This window comes from Pimephales promelas, chromosome 21 (assembly GCF_988280905.1).
Source record: "Pimephales promelas chromosome 21, fPimPro1.hap1.1, whole genome shotgun sequence".
Taxonomy (NCBI): Eukaryota; Metazoa; Chordata; class Actinopteri; order Cypriniformes; family Leuciscidae; genus Pimephales; species Pimephales promelas.
The window spans coordinates 11,848,318-11,872,769 of record NC_142789.1 but is presented as its reverse complement, the minus strand read 5'-3'; the positions used below and the strand labels follow the sequence as shown (position 1 = coordinate 11,872,769).

Genomic DNA, 24,452 nt, shown 5'->3' with positions numbered 1-24,452 from the left:
AAGAAAACAGTTACAAACTGAAACAGGAAGTGCTTCTGGACCAGTGTTGTTTACATCTTGTGAAATGGTCTTTAGGCCAATGTTATATATTTTGTTTAGTTGATTACTTACAATATCCCAAATGTTTCAGACTATTTGTAAATCGTGAGAAAATTGCGATTTTAACCAAAGAAACGGGGCGTGTGAGCAGGGGTGAGGAGTCGCCAGTCAATGCCGTCATATCAGCGTTACCCCCAGTTTCTGCCAGGTTTGACCTCGTACTGCCATAGTAACCATGGAGACAGATGTGGACAAGCGGGTTATGCCCGTTATGCCTAGCAGGACGCTCAAGCTGTTGTTGTTTTGTTTATAAATTATGGACAAGCAGACTTTGAGACAAAAAGAGGACTAAAACAAAGATCAACATCTTTCGAGATGCCAATAGCTCCACATCCGCGACTAGCTTCGACTTTATAGAGATGCGAGTGTTGCATATACTTTATTAGACAGGTGAGCAAATGATCTAATGGGATTTAGTTTAACATGATGAAATTTTAGACCAATTAGAATATCTGTATGCTATTCTAATGTTGATCTAGCTTACTTAGTCTCATACAGCCAACACACAACCTAACTAACAACATTCAACACACTCAAATGTTTGTTTAGTGTGATAGTGTAACTGTTAGAGCAAGTGAAACAACGCTGGCTTTGAGCGTGGAAAGGTTGTGGGGGCCAGACGGGCCGGTCTGAGTATTTCACAATCTGCTTGTTTCACGCAGAACCATTTCTAGGGTTTACAAAGAATGGTGTGAAAAGGGAAAAAACATCCAGTATGCGGCAGTCCTGTGGGCGAACATGCCTTGTTGATGCTAGAGGTCAGAGGAGAATGGGCCGACTGATTCAAGCTGATAGAAGAGCAACTTTGACTGAAATAACCACTCGTTACAACCGAGGTATGCAGCAAAGCATTTGTGAAGCCACAACATGCGCAACTTTGAGGCGGATGGGCTACAACAGCAGAAGACCCCACCGGGTACCACTCAACTCCACTACAAATAGGAAAAAGAGCCTACAATTTGCAAGAGCCAAAATTCAACAAAATTGGACAGTTGAAGACTGGAAAAATGTTGCCTGGTCTGATGAGTCTGGATTTCTGTTGACACATTCAGATGGTCCACACGGCAGCTGTTATGCTTCTGGAGATCCCCATTATAGAACCTACTTTGACTTTCGATTTTTTTTTGGCCACAGTGTGTAATGATACCCGTGGACTACCACATTTCCAAGTTGATGCAAGAAATGAAGCATGGAATGGATGCCCTGTGTCAATAACTGTTGAAGTTTTTGTCAATGTCTCTGGATATCTTGTGCAAATGTCACAGGACATAAACGGTTATTCTGCTGTTATACGGTAAGCATGTCCCACTGACTAATTTGCCATGGAGTATATGTGATACGAAAAACTTTATTGTTGAAATGATTGATAAGAATTTTTATATAAACAAGGTGAATTAGGTTGATGAAGAGATCAGAAACCTCCCTGTATATCTTGACTCTGGTTGAGTGTCTGTCGACTCCACAGGACAGTTTGTCTATGTCTCAAATGGTTTCAGTGTCAGTTATGGTGGTTCATTTGAGGTGTCACGTCACAAAGCGCGAATCATTTCAAATTGTTTTCTTGAACATGACAGTGAGTTCACTGTACTAAAATGGTGCCCACAGTCACTAGATCTCAACCCAATAGAGCATCTTTGGGATGTGGTGGAACAGGAGCTTCGTGCCCTGGATGTGCATCCCACAAATCTCCATCAACTGCAAGATGCTATCTTATCAATATCGGCCAACATTTCTAAAGAATGCTTTCAGCACCTTGTTGAATCAATGCCACATTGAATTAAGGCAGTTCTGAAGGCGAAAGGGGGTCAACACATAGTATTAGTATGGTGTTCCTAATAATCGTTTAGGTGAGTATACGATTATACACCTTTGTTATTGTAAGAGGTAAGCAACCACTGGTGGCGAAAAATCCTGCATATAGTACCTTTAAACAGTCATGATATGTTTTTATCAGTCATGATGTGTTATTCTAAAACATTTTCCATAACTCTGTATTACAGTGATAATGTTTCCTTACATACCATTAGTCTTTTGCATCTGACCTTTGCTTCAACTGCCCACCTTCTATTGTTGTTTTTTTTGTTTCTGTTATTGTTTCTGTTTGTATTCCAATTGCAATGCGATATGAATCTCCAATCGTTCAGTCGTTGACTGGTCAAAGAGATGTGTTTTTAGTCTAGATTTGAACTGACAGATTGTGTCTGCTTCCCGGACAATGTTAGGAAGATTTTTTCCAGAGTTTTGGTGCTAAATAGGAAAAGGATCTACCACTAGGATCTTGCTATAACAAGGCACAGGGGAAGGACAGGAGATCTCTGGTGCAGCAAGAGGTGCGGGCAGCAGTAGAGGAGCAGCGAGCCGGCAGGATGGTTGGAATGCGGCAGCAGGTGTAAATGTCTGATAAATCACTTTAATATTATCTTACATAGTATTACATTTATATAAATATTTTATATTATATTATTATTATATTTATAGTTCTACGGTGTCACTTTGTCTGTTTGGCTTTTATTTTGAAAAAGGCGCATTTTCTTCTTCTAATGTGTTTGTGACGCAAAAAACTTCCTGCCACTCTCTCCTCATAATGTGATGCTCACGTGTCGTCGGAAGAACGGTAAAACTGTTAAACATGTAGTTATTTTTCATGTCCTTACCTTTGATTCTTGTAAAGAAAGTGTTCTCATTGTGATTTTATTATTTTGTATTGTTTGTACGTGTTATTTCTAAGACCTACGAACTGTGAGAGTGTCAAGAGAGCACGATAGCTGATGGTGGAAACTATTTGAATAGCGTCCTTGGATAGCGGAATGAGGTATGAAAATGTGTCTAGTTTATTGTCATTAGAAGGGATTTTAAGGAAAAGAAATCTTACTACTTGATTTGTTTATGGTTAATTGCACATGTCGTCAATATACAAGCAATATCATCTCTGTGAGCAACCTTATTGTATTTCATGTAAAAGCATGTGATATTTTTGTCATAAAGGCTTAAAAACATTTCATAGTAATATTGGTTGTTAGTTAAAAATGATTTGCATTGTGTGTAAACATGATTAATATGTGAACATTATTTATGTGTAATTATTTGTGAAACTACATTGAAGCATTTTGTACTTCTGTTTATTTTGTAGTTTTCACGGTGTTCATGGTGCATGGTGCACGTTGAGAGGCATAAATAAATCGACACCCGTTTGAAACTCTCTGCGTCTTGATCAGTAAATCCAAGGGGCCGCTACAGTGAAAACTCATCGCTGCACCAGCCCTGTCATCCCTGGTGAGAAGCTGACGCCATCACATCCGAGGTTCAACTACCAACCTTATACCAGCCAGTTTACATCGCTTCAATCCAACTCCTGCACCCAGGCAAGACTTGAAATGAACAGCATGCTTAAGGTACAACTAGGGATGCAAAAAGAGACACTGGATGCCAAGGAGCAAAAACGCTAAAAAATGGACAATTTCTTGTCAAACGTACAGCGTAACTGAAGTGACTGAAATAATAAGGTGGTATTATAAGGTCAAAATAACTGGTGAGCTAATTCTCAGTTCCCAACGCTTCTAAAAATTGTGACTATTTCAAGACCAAAGTGCTTGTGTCGTTTATTTATGAAAAGGGTGAATTGTTGTTACTGTTTTATATAAAAATCCTTTTGGATGTCCATAATCTGTAAGTGCTTGGTAACATTACTCTGTGGTAAAAGATAACTACAGCTTACAAGTGTGAATTCAGGCATAGGACAATCAAAGGTTACACTCGACTTAAAGCAGCAGCACAAACAAACAAGATGTCGCTTAAAGACACAGCAGTCAGGTCCAGCTCACGTGAACGAAAGCTAACAGAGAAAGGCCAAGAGATGCATGACCAAGACACCAGAAAACGTGAGAAAGCATTTAACAAGACCTATGACGCTTGGAAGCTAATAGCAAGGGAGACTAGGAAAAAATTAAAGACCCTCTGTTCACCAGAAGACCTTAATGAATTACAGAAAGACATTCAAACGAAGCATGATGACGTAAGCCAGCAGTATGAACCTATCCTACGCAACGGTAAGACAACACCAGAGATTGTAAAGAAAATGGATGCCTGTGTTACGCTAACAAAAGACATTTGTGATCTCATAAGTAACCGTTTAGAGACTATTAATCAAGATTATAATGACCAACTTGAGAAGGAAAGAGTAAGAGAAACATTAAACAAAGAAGAATATGGATCTGTCTTTGGCCACACTAAAACTGAAACGGTAAGCTCAGCGGAGTCACCAGAGAGACTTAGCAACCACTCCAGCTCAGCCAGTACCAACAGCAGTAGAGTAAATGCACAAGCAGAACTTGCGGCTAAGCTGGAACAATCAAAAGCCATGAAAGAAATCCAAACACAGCAAGCACATCTTCACAAGTTAGAGAATGAATGGAAACTTAAAGAGGCGAAAATGTTAGTAGAAATGAAACAAAAGGAGGTAGAAATGCAACAACAGTTGGAACAAGAAAGAGCCAAATTGCAGCAGTTACAAGCAGCAAAAGACGTTGCCATAGCAACAGCGCGTGTGAGAGCATATGATGATTTTGAAGGTTCTGAGAACCATGATGAGGGGATTGACAAAACTTACTTTGCTCGCTACAAATCAGAAACTGAACCTCGATTAAATCCTGATGCTGCATCCTTCCAACCTCACCAAGCTGCTCCTGAAGGGACAATGACCCAAGAATCTGTCAGTCTAGCCCAAGCAATCGCCAGCTCATTAAGCATGAACCGCTTGCCAGTCCCTGAACCAACCACGTTCAGTGGTGACCCTTTACAGTTTACAGATTGGAAGATGTCATTCATATCTCTCATTGACAGAAAACCCCTCCCACCAAGTGAAAAGATGTTTTATCTCAAAAATTATCTTGCTGGAGAGGCGCGCAAAGCTGTAGAAGGTTTCTTTTATCGAGATTCAGATAGTGCATACCATGGAGCATGGAAAGTCTTACATGACAGATATGGGAACCCGTTCATCATACAAAAGGCGTTCCGAGATAAGCTCATGAGATGGCCGAAAATCAACACAAACGACCCACTAGCACTACAAGCTTTCGCTGATTTCCTTCAAGGCTGCACTGAGGCAATCCCACATGTCAAAGGACTAGCTATCCTTAACGATTGTGAGGAAAACCACAAGTTGCTCAAAAAACTACCGGAATGGATTGTGCGCAAGTGGAGTCGAATTGTTGTAGAGGAACTTGACACATCTGGCAGCTATCCAGATCTTGCATGCTTTACAAAGTTCCTGAGCAAAGAGGCGCGGATAGCTTGTAACCCTATTGCTTCTCCATTGTTGATGAATTTCAAGGCAACAGATGAAAGATTACCAAAGAGAGCCAGAGCTTTCAACACAAACACACAAACAAAGAGTTTCGCTCAGGAGAAACAAGAAACACATGGCAGTAAACCAAAATCACCTTGCTCTGTCTGTAAAAGTGAAGTTCATAACATCACCAAATGTCCCACCTTCGCAGCAAAAAGTAGTGAAGACAAAAGAGCATTCATCTGTGAAAATCGGCTCTGCTTTGGGTGCCTGAGGAAGGGTCACATGACCAAAGAGTGTAAGAGGCGACACACATGCAACATATGCAGCCGTCGTCACCCAACCTGCTTGCACGAAGACAGGAAACAAAGACCTGTGGAAGCAACAACGAACAGCACCACTTCCACAGAAAACCATGCAAGCTTTGAAACGCACAAGGTCGTATCCCATACATCAACACAACGTGCTTCCGCTACCTCAAGTATCGTCCCAGTCCTTGTGTCTTCAATACAAGAGCCACACAGAGAAGTACTTACGTACGCAATACTGGACACCCAGAGTGACTCAACGTTTATTTTAGAAGATGTACTTGACAAGCTGAATGTAGATGCCCAACCAGTCAAACTAAAATTGAGTACTATGACGGCTATTGACACAATCATATCTAGCAAAAACGTCCATGGTCTACAAGTTCGAGGACTGCATTCTAAGAACCACATCCAAGTGCAGCAGGCTTACAGTCGTGACTTTATTCCGGTGGACAAGTCTTATGTCCCAACAAAGGAAACAGCATTACAGTGGCCTCATCTCAGACATCTGGCAGATAAGCTACCACCCCTTCAAGACTGTGATGTAGGGCTCCTGATCGGATATGACTGTCCAGCAGCACTGGCTCCTCTTGAGGTTATTATTGGTGAGAAAAATCAACCGTTTGCACAGAGATCAAATCTAGGATGGAGTATCATAGGCTCATCAAACCCTCACCTTGACAGACAAGGAAGTCAGAGCTTTGTGCATCGGCTCACAGTAAAAGAACTGCCAATTCCATTGGCAACAGATGTTCTAAAGGCCCTAGAATCAGACTTCACAGAGAGAACTTATGAAGATAAATATGTGTCACAGAACGATGTTCATTTTATACAGTTCCTCAGTGACAACATCACGCAGAAGAAAGATGGACATTATGAGATGCCCCTCCCTTTCAAGGGCAACAGTCCACCCAAACTATCGAACAACAAGAGGCTAGCCACGGTTCGACTGCAGTGCCTTAAGAAGAAATTAAAGACCAATAAACAATATTTTGATCAATACAAAACATTCATGGAAGAAACAATTAGCAGGGGTGATGCAGAGCCTGCCCCTGCAACATCTGCTGGAGAGACTGAGTGGTACCTTCCGCATCACGGTATCTATCACCCCAGAAAACCAGACAAGCTGAGAGTTGTATTTGACTGTTCAGCCAAATTTCATGGAGTCTCTCTAAACGACACTCTACTAACTGGGCCTGATCTTATCAATCCTCTGGTAGGAGTTCTTTGCCGCTTCAGGAAGGAGGCCGTAGCGATTATCTGTGATATCGAGAGAATGTTTTATCAGTTCTCTGTCACTCCCGAATCCCGGAATTATCTGAAATTCCTCTGGTGGAAAGGTGGAGATTTGGAGAAGGAGCCACAAGAATACAGAATGGCGGTTCATCTCTTCGGAGCTGCCTCGTCCCCAGGATGCGCCAATTTTGGCTTGAAACATCTGGCTCGGCAACACAAAGCTACCTATCCATTAGCGTCAACATTTGTAGAGAAGAGCTTTTATGTTGATGACGGGCTAGTCAGCGTCCCATCGGTCGAGGAAGCCAAGAAACTGATCACTGAGTCACAGGAGTTGTGCAAAAGAGGAGGTCTACGCCTCCATAAATTCAACTCAAATGAGGAAGCAGCCCTCGCCTCCTTAGATCCCTCAGAAAGAGCAGCAACCATCAAACCTCTAGGACTTGATCCAACCCTATCAGAGCGTGCACTCGGCATTCAATGGTCTATTAAAACAGACACTTTCAGCTTTAGCAGCAGCTTAAAGGATCAGCCTTCAACCCGGCGTGGTTGCCTTTCTGTCATTGCCTCTCTTTATGATCCACTTGGGTTCATCGCTCCATTCAGCCTAACTGGAAAGCGTATACTTCAAGAGCTGTGTCACAGAGGCATCGGATGGGATGATCCACTCCCTGAAGATATGAAGCCACGGTGGGAGGAGTGGATAAATGGGCTTCACAGGTTGAAAGAGGTTTCAATTCCGAGATGTTACCACCCATATGACTTCCGTAACATTGTCAGAGTGGAGCTGCACCATTTTTCGGATGCCAGCTGCGTAGGGTACGGTGCATGTTCTTACCTCAGGTATAAAAATGACATGGATGAAGTCCATTGCAGTCTCGTGTTGGGGAAAGCAAGAGTTGCGCCCTCAAAGGTCACAAGTATCCCAAGACTAGAACTCGCAGCAGCAGTGGTTTCTACGAAAGTCAGTGTCATGTTAAGAGGTGAACTTGACATGAAGATTGACGAAGAGGTTTTCTGGACAGATTCGCAAGTTGTGCTTGGGTACATTAGCAATGATGCCCGTAGGTTCCACATATTTGTTGCGAACCGTGTTCAGCTGATAAGGGATAACAGTGATCCCAGTCAGTGGCACTATGTGGATACTGCAGAAAACCCGGCAGATCATGCTTCCCGTGGTCTTCGTGCTTCAGACATTCATGCAACAAACTGGCTGCGTGGTCCAAAGTTTCTCTGGGAGCGTGAATTACTTCTAACACCCAGCGCTCCATCAGAATTACTTGTTGGGGATCCTGAGGTCAAGACAATTCAGGTGCTTGCTACTGAAGTCAAAAACTGCAATGACATCCTCAGGCGTTTGAGTCAGTTTTCCTCCTGGACAACAATTCTTAAAGTGGTGGCAAGAATCAAGAGGTTGGGATCTAAACAGAAACAATACAGTGAGTATGTGACTGTTAAGGAGCGTGCAAAGGCTGCAGATGAAGTGATTAAGATCGTACAGCAGCAAGCCTTCCCCCAGGAGATTAAGATGCTTCAGAGCAAAAAGGACCTTCCGAAATCAAACTCTCTTTTTCGCCTTGACCCTATCTTGTCTGAAGGACTTCTTCGTGTTGGTGGGAGATTAAACCAGTCATCGCTAGGTTACAAAGTCAAGCACCCAGTCATCCTACCAAACAACAGTCACATCACCCAGCTGATTGTGTCCCATTTCCACGCTAAGACATGTCATCAGGGGCGAAGCCAGACTTTAATGGAGCTTCGGGCCAATGGATTCTGGGTAATTGGTGGGAGCAAGTTGGTCGCCAAGCTGATACACGCTTGTGTGTTTTGCAGAAAACTGCGACGGCCGACAGAAACACAGCAAATGGCCGAACTTCCCAAAGAACGCGTCGAAGCCTCAGCACCTTTCACATGCAGTGGCATGGACTGTTTCGGCCCTTTCATTGTAAAGAAAGCCCGCAAAGAATACAAAAGATACGGCTTGATTTTCACATGTCTGTACTCTAGAGCAGTTCACATTGAAATGCTCGAAGATTTGTCAACAGACTCATTCATCAACTCATTGAGATGCTTCATCAGCCTGAGAGGAGCTGTTCAACAACTGCGCTGTGACCAAGGCTCTAATTTTGTTGGCGCTAGGAATGAGCTCAAGGAAGCACTTAAACAATGTGACACTAAGCAACTGGAAATCTTCCTGACTGAGAAGCAGTGCGAATTTGTTTTCAATGCTCCCTCTGACAGTCAAGCAGGCGGTGTCTGGGAACGCCAGATCAGAACTGTTAGAAACGTGTTGAATGCCACCTTTGCACAGTGCCCAGGCCGACTTGATGACGCCTCCCTCAGAACACTGCTATATGAGGCCATGGCTATTGTTAACAGCCGCCCGTTAACAGTGGATGGACTCAATGATCCTCAGGCACTGGAGCCTATAACACCGAATCACCTCATAATGATGAAATCTAAAGTTGCTCTTCCTCCTCCTGGAGTATTTGTCAAGGAGGACCTGTATGCGACAAGGAGGTGGAGAAGAGTTCAGTATCTTATTGAACAGTTCTGGAGCCGCTGGAAAAGGGAGTATCTGTTGAACTTGTCCATACGACAGAAATGGCACTCACCTCAGCGCAACCTCAATGTGAATGATATTGTCATTATTAAAGATGACCATCTCCCAAGAAATCAGTGGCAGCTTGGACGAGTGATTGAGACTGTTCAAGGTAGCGATGGATTAGTTCGTCGAGTTAAGGTGCAAGTTGGGGAGAGGAAACCTTATAAAAAACAAGATCTTCCATCCAAGCCCTCAGTAATTGAGAGACCGATCAAAAAATTGGTGCTCCTTCTTGAGAACTGATTAGAAGAAAGCAATCGACATCACTGCACACCAGTTTATTATCTGTGAGGCTATATAGTTACACCTCTGATAGCTTAAGTTAAGGCTATTCATTTCTTAGAGTCAAGAAATCCTGTACAATTCATTCACTCTGTATATTTGTTCATTCATGGTACTAGGATTTGGTGGGAGTGTAAATGTCTGATAAATCACTTTAATATTATCTTACATAGTATTACATTTATATAAATATTTTATATTATATTATTATTATATTTATAGTTCTACGGTGTCACTTTGTCTGTTTGGCTTTTATTTTGAAAAAGGCGCATTTTCTTCTTCTAATGTGTTTGTGACGCAAAAAACTTCCTGCCACTCTCTCCTCATAATGTGATGCTCACGTGTCGTCGGAAGAACGGTAAAACTGTTAAACATGTAGTTATTTTTCATGTCCTTACCTTTGATTCTTGTAAAGAAAGTGTTCTCATTGTGATTTTATTATTTTGTATTGTTTGTACGTGTTATTTCTAAGACCTACGAACTGTGAGAGTGTCAAGAGAGCACGATAGCTGATGGTGGAAACTATTTGAATAGCGTCCTTGGATAGCGGAATGAGGTATGAAAATGTGTCTAGTTTATTGTCATTAGAAGGGATTTTAAGGAAAAGAAATCTTACTACTTGATTTGTTTATGGTTAATTGCACATGTCGTCAATATACAAGCAATATCATCTCTGTGAGCAACCTTATTGTATTTCATGTAAAAGCATGTGATATTTTTGTCATAAAGGCTTAAAAACATTTCATAGTAATATTGGTTGTTAGTTAAAAATGATTTGCATTGTGTGTAAACATGATTAATATGTGAACATTATTTATGTGTAATTATTTGTGAAACTACATTGAAGCATTTTGTACTTCTGTTTATTTTGTAGTTTTCACGGTGTTCATGGTGCATGGTGCACGTTGAGAGGCATAAATAAATCGACACCCGTTTGAAACTCTCTGCGTCTTGATCAGTAAATCCAAGGGGCCGCTACAGCAGGAAGCACTAATCATACAAGTGCGATCATACCTTTCAGTGGCCAAATTACATAGAGTCTGGGAAACTATACGTCATTGGGCATTGGATTCTGGTTGGGTAGTCACCACGATTTATGTTAATACTTTTTAAGTTATTAAAATCAGCCTACACTCTGATCTTTGGTTTGAGAAGGTAGGCCATAATAACATTCCAAGTCAAAGAGCTCAAGACAGAGTTAAGTCTTGAGACATTGGTGTCAAAGTCCAACATGACATCATGACTTTTGCGTAAACATATACGCCACTTTCGTGTCAGGTGGCGTGTTATCTCTACGCATTTTGAGCTATCCGCGTGTATCCGCGTGTATGCGTATATGTCTACGCCATTAACGTCCATGTCATTCCGCGTGTCTAAACACACAGTCAAATCTCCAGTCATAATAAATGCCATTAACCCCAGTGATGGTTAAGTTTAGGGATGGGGTTGAGGTAAGTCATATCTTTTTTTTAACAAGGATGGTGAGGGAACAGTCATAAATGCCATTAACCCCAGTGACGGTTAGGTTTAGGGACGGGGTTGAGGTAAGTCATATATTTATATAACGTTAATTCAACGGCGTTCATAAACACGCTGAAAGGCAATTATGCGTCTTGATAGCACGCCAAAAATGGAAATACGAATTGGCGTGTCATACACACGCTACTTCATGAGATCAGTCTGCAAAGTCTGTCAAGAAGGCTATCATGTCTTCTTTGATTATGTAGAGTTGAGTCGCAACTTCGCTTGTCATTAAATTTGAAATGTTATCTATTTAAATTTCAATTAGTATTTGACTTTTTAAATCAGATGGATGTAGTCAGTTAAAACTAGCAGTTCCTTTTTAATGGTGATTTAGTCACAAAGTGCCTGGCCTGGGTCATAGCTCTGATAATTTACACCATCACAATCTTCTGAAATTTATGCTACTTCCGTAAAGCTAATCTCAAGATCATTTCCTCTGTCTGCTGTGATGTACAGTATATGTGCCGTTCACACTGATAATATCAGCCATGAAAGACAAAAGTGAGAGGCAAACATACTTTCAGTCAGACTGGAGCACAGCCACTCCCATCCCCATTCTTGTTTTCGGAAAGGTTCTCACTCATAGGAAATGGTGAATACATGGACAGTTTTAAGAAGATCTTTGTTCCCAGAGTTCACCTTAACAATTGTTGGGGTGGAAATCATCTACTACTATTGACACATGATGGAGGGGTTAATCTTTATCTACTCGCGTGTCTTTCTGGGGCAGATCGAGTGAGAACTAGGCTACTCATCACCACAAACCACAACACAAGAGCAGCAGGGGAAGCTTATGGAGGTGCAGAAATACTATTCTACAAATCACAAATTAAGAAACATTTTTGCTACCGTTGCTGCAGTGAATATGGTGCAAAACGCATTTGCACCTGCATCAAAAATTGTGAAGTCACAAATAAATTTTGCTCATCTGCAAATCAGTTGCACACTTGTACAATATTTTCTCACAAATGTCTTGTATATTTTTCTAGCACAAACACAAGTACACAACTACAGCTGCTTGAATCTGCTGCGATGAATCTCAAGCTCTGTTTTTCGCTTCCAAGTGACAATTTTCGCACACTCTCCCTTTTACACCAAGTGCACTGTGAAATGTTTTGCAAAAGTGAGTTGGGCATCTGTAGAGGCAGTGGGCGGAGCGAACATTAATATTAATTAGTTTCCCAGGCATGCATATGCCACTGCTCATTCTAGTTCACGCTCCTCATTTCTCAGCAGTTTTAATGGATTATTAAAAAAAAAAAAAAAGGTTAATAAAGTTTCAGCGCGAACTTAAGCATAATGTTGTTATAAATTTGTAAATTTGTAAATTTGTAGGCCAATATAAAGTACAGCTGTGGCTTTTAAACTGTGGCTGTATCCTAGTGTGATTGTTCTTTATTGTCATTGTCATTTAAATAAGCCAAATCATTTAAGACCAAACACAAGCATGCATGTGTTGCTTTAATACATGTACAATTTGGATTAAACAAAATTGTATGGACAAATGAATGAATTGAATCAATTACATTTGATACAACAAGGTAACTGTAAATGAGGAAAAATATAATAAGCCACCAATTTGATGTTCTTAAAAGAGATATTTACAAACATAATGGCAAAATAATGTAACAAAATTATTTTTAATGTTTTGATTGGAAGGTGTGTATACTGTTCAAATGTTTGGTATTAGTAAGGTTCTAAGATAAGGTACCAGTAATATTGTGAAATATTTTTATCAACGGTTTTCTATTTTAATGTTTAAACAAAAATTATTGTGATGGCAGAGCTCAGATTTCAGTTTCACATGACCCTTCAGAAATCAGTCTTTTTATTTACTGCTCAAGAAACATTTCTGATTATTATCACAGTTGGAAATGGTTGTGCTGCTTAACGAAGTGTGGAAATTGACCTTGCCTGCAGCTATAAAAAATATAACATTTCTTAAATCATAGTGATTTCAAACTTTTGTCATGCAAATCTTAATTGATGAAAATGCCAGAATGTCATGTTTTTACATGATCCAACAAATTTTAAAGGTTTCATTTTTCAAGAGTTCAAGTCAGAAGTGCCTATTGAAGGCCAGTTGGAATTTGGAATTTATGACTATTAAAAATGTTGAATGAGTGTTTGGTTGTGCAACAAAATAGATGCATTTGTATCAATGATCATCATTGTGTATCATCCAGGCACACAGAGCAACACATAAGGTCATAGAAAGAACACGACAAAGTGAAACGTCAGTGCAAAATGTTTATTTGGACACTGAGTTATTTCCCAGAGATTATTGCCAGAGATGACACATTTTTAAAGCTTAAGGAAAGGTATCAGAAGAGCTTAGCAATACATAAGTTACATTTTACTTTTACATTTATTCATTTAGCAGATGCTTTTATCCAAAGCGATTTACAAATGAAACGAACGATACAAACGATTTAAAAATCAGTTAAACTAACAGTAGGACAACAATACGTAAGTGCTAACCCCTCTGAGTTTAACTTTAGTGCAGTTTTTTTAAATAGAAGAGAAGAGAAAGTGTTAGTAGCTACTGTGATTCTTCAACTATGGTACTCTTTGAGCTAGACAGTTTCAGAAAATAAAAACATTTCTACAAACAGTTTTTTAGTATCAGTTGGTTTCTCAATCTGTCTAGAAACCTTCCCTTAAGTTGGGTGAGATGATTTGTATTGAATAATACATATATATATATATATATATATATATATATATATATATATACAGTATATATATATATATATATACATGAAGAGTTCAGATGCAAAAGCCTCTAAGTGCCATTTGAAATTTTCTTCTAAAATTATAATTTTTATTAATTTTATAAATGGCAATGATGATTACCTATTAATTGTCATTTAAGTGAAATTACTGAACTTAAATACACAAGCTTGATAACAATGGTCATTCTAGAACAAAATGTCAAATGGCACTTAGAGGCTTTTGCATCTGAACTCTTCATATATATATATATATATATATTGCCATTTTTATCTGACAGCCCAAGAAAACGCCCAAGTTCTCTTATTTACCAACAATATTGTAGCAATAATAAATAATAAAATATTTCTTGCTACCTTAACTTAATTAATTGTATGTTTTTTGTTTTTACATTACCGTTTTAGTATTATAGCCGTTTAGCACGAACAATGTCATTTCCACCACAACCTGTCTTTACCACCACAATGAACACCGTGGTGGAAATGACATTTCCCCCCTTTTCCTCTAAAATATCATGCTATGTTAGCATGTTAATATTAGTTTTACAGTTATCATTAAACATACACAAATGACACATTATGAAATTCATTTTATCCAGTTATTTTTACGTCCATGTGAAATATGAGCCGTTTGGAAATGACGGCCAATACACATATTCCCAGTTTTAGTCATATTTACCTTGATTTTAATTCTTTTTATTAACCCCTAAAGAGGTCACCCTTTTACCCAGCCACGTGTTCATTATAGGGTTTCTATTGCTATGGTTACTAAGCATTCAAACCTAAAACAATGATCCCAGGATTATATTTTGTACAGTGTGGTGGAAATGACAGTGAACCCAAGGGGCAAGAGTTCTACTTTTGAAAAATATAAGAAAATTTGAATAAATATTTCAATATATAATATGTATAATTGAAATAGACATTATTTTATAATTTGTACTAAAAATCTACATTATTTAAATATTTAATTTAGAATTAAGCGAGGTTGAAGGTACAAAGTCTGGCTTAGGAACAGGGGGAAAACAGTAAAAATCATGCATAAAAGGCCTCATATTATATAATAAAAAGAATGATTGAGCCATGATACATTTTTTAAGTTCCCCTTAGGGTCTGACAAAAACAAAAAATAAGAAATGTTTTTTTTAGATTTTATTATTTCATCCAGGGACAAGAAAAGTACCATAGTTAAAGAATCACCCTACTACTGAATCAAGTGCTGCCGAAAAAGATACGTCTTCAGCTGTTTCTTGAAAGTGAAAACTCTGGTTGAGTTAGGCAGATCATTCCACCAGCAGAGAACAGTCATGGTAAAGGTCAGAGAAAGAGATTTTGTGCCTCTTTAAGATGATATCACAAGACGACATTCGCAAGCAGGTCGCAAGTTTCTGAATGGCACAGTCTTGCGTAATGAAGTAAGCAAGTCTGAAGTAATACGTTTAGGTAAGAGGGAGCAGTGCCAGTGGTTGTTCTGTAGGCAAACGTCAGTGCCTTGAATTTAATGCGAGCGGCAACTGGCAGCCAGTGAAATTTTATGAGGAGAGGAGTGACGTGTGCTCTCTTTGGCTCATTAAAGACTACTCTGCTGCAGCATTCTGGATCAATTGTAGAGGTTTGACAGAGCAAGCTGGAAGACCAGCGAGGAGAGCATTACAATAGTCCAGTATGGATAGAACAAGTGCTTGGACAAGGAGTTGTGCAGCATGATCTGTAAGGAAGGGCTTGATCCTCCTAATGTTGTTCAATGCAAATCTGCAGGACTGGGCAGTTCTAGCAATGTGGTCTGTGAGTTTCAACTGATCATCAATTACAACCCCAAGGTTCCTAGCTGACCTTGATGGGGTTATGGATGATGAGCCTAGCTGAATGGAGAAGTAGTGATGAAGTGTTGGGTTGGCCGGGATCACAAGTAGCTCTGTCTTCGTGTCCTTCATCTAGCCAGAAATGTCTGTCAGGCGGGCTGAGATATGAGCAGCTACCGTCGGATCGTCATGCTGGAATGAGTGGTAGAGATGCGTGTCATTAGCGTAGTAATGATAAGAAAAGCCATGTTTCTGAATCACAGATCCTAGTGATGTCATGTAGATGGAGAAGAGGAGTGGTCTAAGCACTGAGCCCTGAGGCACCCCATTAGCTAGATGTTGGGTCTTAGATGCCACACCTCTCCACGACATCCTAAAGGACCTACCTGAGAGGTAAAACTCGAACCATTGGAGTGCAGTTCCCGAGATGCCCTTCATCTTTAGGATTGACAGGAGGATCTGGTGGTTATGTGTCAAAAGCAGCAGACAGATCCAGCAGGATGAGGACTGAGGATGGAAGCCAGTCTCAGCTTCAATTACTGAGAGCAGAGCAGTCTCAGTTGAGTGTCTGCTTTTGAAACCAGACTGATTGTTGTCCAAGAGGTTGTTCTGTGTAAAAAAAGGAGGAGATCTGGTTGAAAACAACTCTTTTAAGTGTTTTCGCGACAAATGGAAGAAGAGATACCGGTCTATAACTTTCTAGATGTGCTGGATTTAGGTTGGACTTAGGTTGGACCTTTTACATAAGCAGGCTGTCTTTCTGCTCTTTTTCTCTTGCTGCCAGAAGACGGTCTCCCGCGAATTTGTGGAAAGTTTTGATTATATTTTGTGAAGACACTGGGCAAAGAGTGTTTTGACACCATTAAAGTACATTTTTTCATCATATATTTTTTTCGGTTTCTTAGTTGGGTGTATACGTTTCCAAATCTAACTTTGGTAGACTTGATGTTTTTTTTTTTTTGTAATATATATATATATATATATATATATATATATATATATATATTGTTTTGGTTAAAAAAAATATATAATTTTTTTTTATTGCAGGTATAATGCGTGTATTAAATTGTATGAAATAATCCCCCCCCCAAAAAGAGTGCTAAAATTCTAACTCACATCCGCATTTTGGCCTGTAAAGTGACGCCGTAACTTCGGCACTCTATCCACCCGTCACTCAAGTGGCCACGCCCTTAATTATGCAGGCTTAATAAAATTTAAATGGATAAATTGTAAAAAAATTCACCCCCCTCACTGTTGTCATGAAGTACAAAATAAGCTATAAAGACTAAAACCACTTTTTGCTCCATGCAGGCTGTAAACATTTTTTTTTTTCTGCTGTAAACATTTTAACATGGGTAAGATAAAGATTTGACTCACTTCTGTAGCCTGCCTCAAGCGGCCAGTAGATAAATTGCAGTTTAATTCACTTCCATTTTGGTTTCAAGAGAGAGACGGAAGGTTGGCTCTTGGTTCCAGCCATAGATGGTTCCAGCACATGCCTGGAAAACTCATGAATATTAATGTGGCTCCGCCCACTGCCCAGATGCACAACTCATTTTTGCACCACATTTCACAGTGCACTTGGCGCAAATGGGAGAACGTGCGAAACTTGTCACTTGAAAGCGAAAAACAGAGCTTGAGTTTCATCGCTGCAGATTCAAGCAGCTGTAGTTGTGTACTTGTGTTTGTGCTAGAAAACTATACAAGACATTTATGAGAAAATTTTCTACAAGTGTGCAAACTGCAACTCTCATTGGATGAATTCACATACTGATTTGCAGATGAGCAAAATTTCTTTATGACTTCACATTTTTTGATGCAGGTGTAAATGCGTTTTGCATTATTCACTGCAGCAACAGTAGCAAAAATGTGAGCATACGAGTTTGATTTGGAGAATAGGATTTGTGCACCTGCAATGAAGAATTTGAGAAGGTGTAACTGTTGTGTTGTGTTTGTGGAAGATAAAAAAAATAAGTCTACCAAGTTTGCAACTCTTAAAACATTTCTCTCTTGCGACTTCAAATTTACTGTTACACATGTAACACAACTAGCCTAACTAGCCTACACATTCCACTGTCACAAGCCTTTAGTAGTTTTGCACCAAACATATCTTCATAGAAGCTCATCTCACTTCATGACAAAAAGCAGGTTTGGTTTTGTGATGCACTCGTTTTTTGCCTTCAGTAAAAAAACAAAAAAAAAAAAAAAAACGTGAACATTTGAGACGGAGATGCAATGAAATCATTCCTAATTGTACAACCTATTGAGATCGTTTTTCAACAAAATAGCTAATAATTAACCCGACGTGTGTGTGGCTTTTAGTAAAGTGGGGCTTGTATTTGACTCCTGAAACTGACATTTAGCCTACATTTTTATTTGTAGCACGCTCCATTTTCCTTAACACACAAATCCTTAAAAAAAACTTCTCATGAACTCAAATACTTAACTACACTGTAAAAAATATTTTCAAGATTTGTTATCACAACATATTTTCTTTTGTCAAATCAACTTTTTAATAATTTATTTAGTTGAGATAACTTATTATTTTGAGTTTCTGATGGTTAAATTAATCTACTTCATTGTATTAACTCACTTTTTCCAGTTCAATGAACTTAAAATTTTAAGGTAACCCAGGTTTCTTACTTTTTTAAGTTAAGCCAACAATATTTTTTACAGTGTAGTAATCACAACATTTTTTCTTTTGTCAAATCAACTTAAATAATTTATTTAGTTCAGATAACATATAATTTTGAGTTTCTAATGGTTAAATTCATCTCCTTCATTATATTAACTCACATTTTCCAGTTCAATGAACTTAAAATTTTAAGGCAACCAGGTTACTTACTTTTTTATGTTAAAACATCAATATTTTTTTTACAGTGATGTAAGTATTCCCCTTTCAAAAATACGCTTTAACTCATGACTTTTATAAAACAGCAATAACCATAGTCCCTTACTTTAGCAAAACCAGGTAAAGATGCAACAAATGAAGAAGTTAGATCAATAATTAATAGAGAAATAATAAGAATATGGCAACAAAGATGGGAAAGTAGCAGTACAGGTAGGTGGTAGGCTATTATAGTATTGTAAAATCAGTAGGGATAAAATATTTGTGCTAAGGAAGACATAGAAAGGAAGAAGTAATGATTTCTATATTAAGGATGGGTCATACAGGGTTAAAATCAACACTGGCATTAATGGGAAAGCATGGAAATGGTGTGATGAATGTGGCATAATTGAAACAGTAGAACTTGTTTTTTAAGTGCAGTAAATAGCCTATGAAGATCAGTGTAGGGGTCTTTTTAGAAATATAAAGAACAGGCCAGTGAGTATTATGGACCTATTGGGAAAGGGTTTGAGTGATAGAGAGAGGTTTAAGGAAGTGATAACTTTTTTAGATCTTACATGGCTAGATCACAGGATCTAGAGCCTGAGGAGGAGAAATGATCATCCTGGAGGTTTGAGGAGCTCAGTGTAGAAGCTGGAGGAGCTGAACACGCAGCGTCAGCTGATACACGAGCTCCATATGGGAGTGTAGCCTTCCTAATCAGATCCACAGTAGGTGGCGGTAATACTCCAAAGGAGTGAACGGCCATGAAACGAAAAGAAGAAGAAGTCCCTTACTTTATCGGAAATGACGTTCCACAGACCCGTCCCTCGTCGCCGTGCAAAATAGTCGCGCTTTGTCTAATCCAACATGTCTGCGCCCGCAGAAGTAGTTCTATCTGCAGATTCAGCGGGTCAGCTGTTTAACTGTGCAGTTTTCGACCCTAATTCCGGGGCAGAGTTCTTGACCTATCGCGGGGGTAACACCTCCTCCAGGTCTTTAACAGTCTTGAATGGAGAATACATATTAGGAGCTCAACTCTGCAAGAACTTCATAAACGTGTGGGAGATCCAGAGAAAGGTGGGTAACGTTAGAGCTGATGCATATACTGGAAATAAACATCAATGGTATTATACTCAATAAATAAAAGCAGAACTGTTCAGAAAAAGTGTTCTTCAGAGTTATAATTTTAAAAAGAGTTGTGTGTGTAATATTGTGAACAGCTGACATGAAGCTGGGTTGCCAGGTCTTAACTACAAAAACCCGCCCAATAGCGAATCAAAACTAAACCAATCACAGACAAAATTAACCCAATGGCCTTCTGCTAAAAGAAGCAGTAATGACTCCTACATTTTTGATGACCTATTCCAATTTCGATACCACTGCTAAGACTGCTAGCCTAACTAGCTTTTAAACATATAGTACAAAAATAACAAATATTCAAATTACAAATATTCTAATTGCAATAGCTCAAATAAATACACTAGAACAAAGATACAAATGAAATAAATAGTACCTTTCAGGTAGGTTTATGTAGTTTTCAGGTAGGCTATAGAAATTTAAATAAAGTAATCAAATGTAAAAACACTAATTAGTCTTCACTGTATAAATTAAATATAGATTAATCCTTAAAGGTGCATTGCGCAACATTTCATGTTAAAAAACCCGTTTTTCTAACCCATACATGCTTAAACAGTAAAAAAACAAAAACAAAGAGGGATTCGGGATGGAATTTGAGACTGGGCGTAACATCATGCATGTTCATGCTCACCTGGCTATGTCTGGCAGGTTTCTGTGTATTCGCCGCCATTCTCCGTATCAGCGAAGACAACTCGAGTGGCAAAACTTTCTTCAACTTTTGACAAAAGTAGAAGATGGATTCAAAGAGACCGGCTTGTAGTTCATTCCAAACCTTAATGCAAAGTCCACGTACGACAAAGAATGAAATTATGACTTAATTATTATGACTTATTGTCACAATACCAAAATTATTGTTTCGATACCGATACCATTACCAATTCAAGAATTGCGATTTCGATACTTTTCCTGAAAAGGAAAAGTGTTTCTGACAAGGCGTTTCACATGCACCTTCTTTGTCTAGGTCTGTGCTCTTTATGCTGTAATGACCTAATATAAATAAATCACTGACAAACATGCACATCATGCTCTGATTATAATCAAATAGCCTTTAGATCATTTTAGCTGATGTTTTGTATGCTTTATTTTAGCAGCTTGCTTAAATAAGAGATCTAGCGCTAAAATCTGTTGTTTTTTAAATCAAGCGGAGCGCTCTTTTTCGCTGATATCAGTTGCATGGATACAGTGCCTATTGCCGCTGACGCAGTCGCACACCATCTTCACTCTGACGTGCTTCAATCTATCGTCATTGCAGAGACTATTGTCTTCAGACCGCCAGATGGTGTTGCTAAGAACTTGCAAAGTATAACTATCAGACAGGCCCTCGCGGCCCTGAAACACTACCGGCCCACTGGGAAGAGTCCTGACTCTCTGGATTGCCACTCCGCTACTGACCGGCGACCACAGTATCACTCGTGCTCGCGCATGCAGCCATCTCGCTGTGGTGTTTGTCTTATGACAGCTGCAGCTTCTTTGCTCTGTGCGTGTGGAGAAAAAAAACACAGACGTCTATTAGGCCATGTGTCCACCAAAGCGTTTTACCACGCTCCTGGCGTATGTTTTCAATTGTTTTCAATGGGAGCGCAGTGTTTTTTAAACGCCGTGAGCGTACCGAGGCGCAGAGCGTTCTTTTTCACGCTGAAGCGCCGAGCGCCCAGTGTTTTTACTGGTCGCTGGGAGTTGAAAAATGTTCAACTTTGGATAAAACGCAGCAGAAAAAACGCTGCGCTGCCAAAGCGCTCTCAAGCGCCCAAAGCACGGCGTCTTCAGCTAGGGTTGTGCCGATAGACGATAGTATCGTGTATCGACGATAGTCTGACATATCGCCGATGGCAGATGCCTTTGACGATATCAATACGATAATTGGCTCGTTTTACCATAATGTATTAAATTATTATTATTAGGCCTATTATTATTATTATAAAGCTAGTATTGTTATTAAATGAATATTAGGAACTACAATTAATTTGCCTTGCCTAAATTTACAACGACATCACCTCATAACAATTGCAACAACACACGCACTAATGAGGACTCCTCTAAGAGAATGTTTTTAAAACAGACTAAAAAACATCCCACATCAAAATTCAATCGCAAGGTGATCCATTCACAAATTATCAAGTGTGCTCGTTTTAACAGACGCAAAATTAAATTTCCTACAGATCCAAGATGAAAACGGCATCGTTGTTCGTATTTGTTTCTGTAACACATTAACAAAACGTTTAATGACACTAACACTAAAAACAACACAATTACTAAATAGTATTAATAATAATATCACTAAAATAGTATTATAGTTACCGTTATCATCGTCGTCTCTGAGGGAACGCGGCGTTAATGCAGATGCCAAAAGCAGTCCGTTTTTACTTTCACTTTCAGAGATAGAGCGCGTTTACATGCGACGACGTTCTTAACCTGATTATGTTGAATAAACTTGACAATGCATGTGGTCATGTAAACGTTTCCTTTATCAGAGTCAAGTCATAAGTATAAGTATAAATACTTATGTATAATAAAAATACTTATGTATAATTATATAAGTATAAATACTTATATAAGTATAAATACCCTTGCTCTTGTTTCTATCGGCATTTAAAACACATTAACCCGCGTACTTGCTTACTGAAGTGCGCATGTGAAGTGCGCAGAGAACGCACTGGTGGGGGGCACATATCGCAAACTCCGACTCTTTCTGACCCAAGAAATTATTAAAACGTGTTTTCATCTCGTGCAGAAATAGACCAAAATGCTGCATGTAATGGCATGAGAATAGGCTAATGTGTCCGTAAATTTCCCGTTGACAAACAAAAGGATTAGGATCTCTTTTTTGTACTTCACTATACCAGGAAATAACCTGATCCTATTAATAAACACTCCACCTTTGCTAGCAAAATAGAAAAAAGATTCTCGTAAATAAAACGAAGTAGGCTAATAAAACAAGCAAATTAATGAGTAGGCTAAATAATCAAGTTAATAATCAAATAAGTTAGCCCCGCCCCCTCACGATAATATCGTGTATCGCCGATCTCACAGGCTGACGATAGGACGATATGAAAATGGAGCATATCGCCCAACACTATCTTCAGCAGAGCGTCTAACGTTTTCAGCTGGATAAAAACGCTTTGGTGGACACACGGCCTTAGGGAGGGGCAGGAAGCGTGCGTTGCACACACCAACATGAAATGCGTCTCTTACAAATCTGGAACGCGGTCATTCATAAAAGTATCGATACTAATAAATTTAGTTATCGTGAGGTTTTTAATTTCCAAGTATCGCGAGACTTTTGAAGTATCGGTGCACCGTGCAACAATAATTATGACTGTAACAAAATATTTGTGCGGCTGATGCTCCTTTGGTTATGAACAGCTCGTGCATGAGTGTGCACAGCTCTGGTTGCAGTTTCGCTTGTTGCCAGAGGGGGCATAGTTCTGCAAAAACTCAGAGACTTGCGCAATGCACCTTTAATGAAGTTACAAAAGTTTTGTAGTCCAGAGCAGTGAGACATGTTTTCTGTCTTGTTTGATTAACATTTAAAAAACAGAGAGCAGCATGAATATTAGGCTGCCGTCACTTTAATACCTGCTTCAGACGAATCACATGGATCTAATAAACTTGGGTATAACATGTATGTAAACTGTGGGATGATGACACTATTAAATCATAGGATACCTTGCAAGTTCCTATAGAAGTATACAACATCTTCATCATGTGCCAGTGGTAAAAGCGAAAGAGGAGAATTTGAATCTTGTCATCATGGCTAGGGAAAAGTGGCCAACTTGGCATGCCAATTTTGCAAATGGAGTTTGAGGTAAAATCTTTGAGTTTTAGCGCCGTTGATCAATACGGCCTTTCATATTGCATTTTTATTGGTTTTTCAGTAGATGTAGCCTATGTCATAGCAGCAAACACACTGTGAGATGATCATGCTGAATTTCTATCACTTGCAGAAAATTATCACAGCTATCTTTGGTCATAACGGAAGAATTGGTTTGACAACAATGCAGGAAACTTACATCCTCATACACTCCTATACCTAAACTAAGTTAGGTCGGCATGACCGGTCAAATGCTACTGTTACAAAGACGGATGCAATAAAACATTGACTGTTTGGATACACCAACATGCATTTTCTGAGCCTATTAAAACAAATGACATGAAAGGATTTGAAAAAAAAAAAAAAAAAAAAAAAAAACAGGGGTGGTGATGACGCAGTGGATAAGACACATGCCTTTGGTGTGAGAGACCCGGGTTCGAATCCACTGCGAAAAAACAATGTGTCCCTTAGCAAGACAGTTGCTCCAGAGGCGTGCAACCTCTGATATATATAGCAATTGTAAGTCGCTTTGGATAAAAGCGTCAGCTAAATGAATAAATATAAAAATGTAAATGTAAAAAAAGAAAATTTAAAAAATGTGACAAAGTATAAACTTTCCTTTTTACATAAACAGAATATACAAAAGTCAATGTCATTTGTCAGATGAATATACACAGTTTCTATTTTTTAATACGCATTATTGACGCATATCAGTTCATGTTACAATTAGTAGCTTAAATATTAAATAAATTGTCATAGAACATCTGTGTATCAGGTAAGTCGCTGTTTATATAGATGATGG

General features: G+C 39.1%; 2 protein-coding genes across 3 annotated transcripts in view; both read left to right on the top strand.

The window, feature by feature from the left end:
* The first annotated feature begins 2,492 nt into the window (after positions 1-2,492).
* On the top strand, positions 2,493-10,103 carry LOC148970420 (uncharacterized). 2 transcript variants are annotated; one of them, XM_089125065.1, is made up of 3 exons: positions 2,493-2,713; positions 2,828-2,911; positions 3,230-10,103. In XM_089125065.1, the coding sequence occupies exon 3, from the start codon at positions 3,884-3,886 to the stop codon at positions 9,773-9,775; it is 5,892 nt and encodes a 1,963-aa protein (XP_088981191.1). In that variant the 5' UTR covers positions 2,493-2,713; positions 2,828-2,911; positions 3,230-3,883; the 3' UTR covers positions 9,776-10,103. The 2 variants fall into 2 exon arrangements, with proteins under 2 accessions (XP_088981191.1, XP_088981190.1); XM_089125064.1 differs by lacking the exon at positions 2,493-2,713 and having other exon boundaries at positions 2,745-2,911.
* Positions 10,104-19,504: 9,401 nt separating this feature from the next.
* wdr18 (WD repeat domain 18) overlaps positions 19,505-24,452 on the top strand; it is a 99,971-nt gene continuing 95,023 nt past the window's right edge. The window contains exon 1 of the mRNA XM_039655908.2: positions 19,505-19,779. Coding sequence (XP_039511842.2) covers positions 19,570-19,779 — 210 coding nt within the window. The 5' untranslated portion in view covers positions 19,505-19,569. The remainder of the gene's footprint in view (positions 19,780-24,452) is intronic.

What these genes read in the sequence shown, in the direction of transcription:
- LOC148970420 (XM_089125065.1), top strand. Translation starts at nt 3,884, where the DNA reads ATGTCGCTTAAAGACACAGCAGTCAGGTCCAGCTCACGTGAACGAAAG.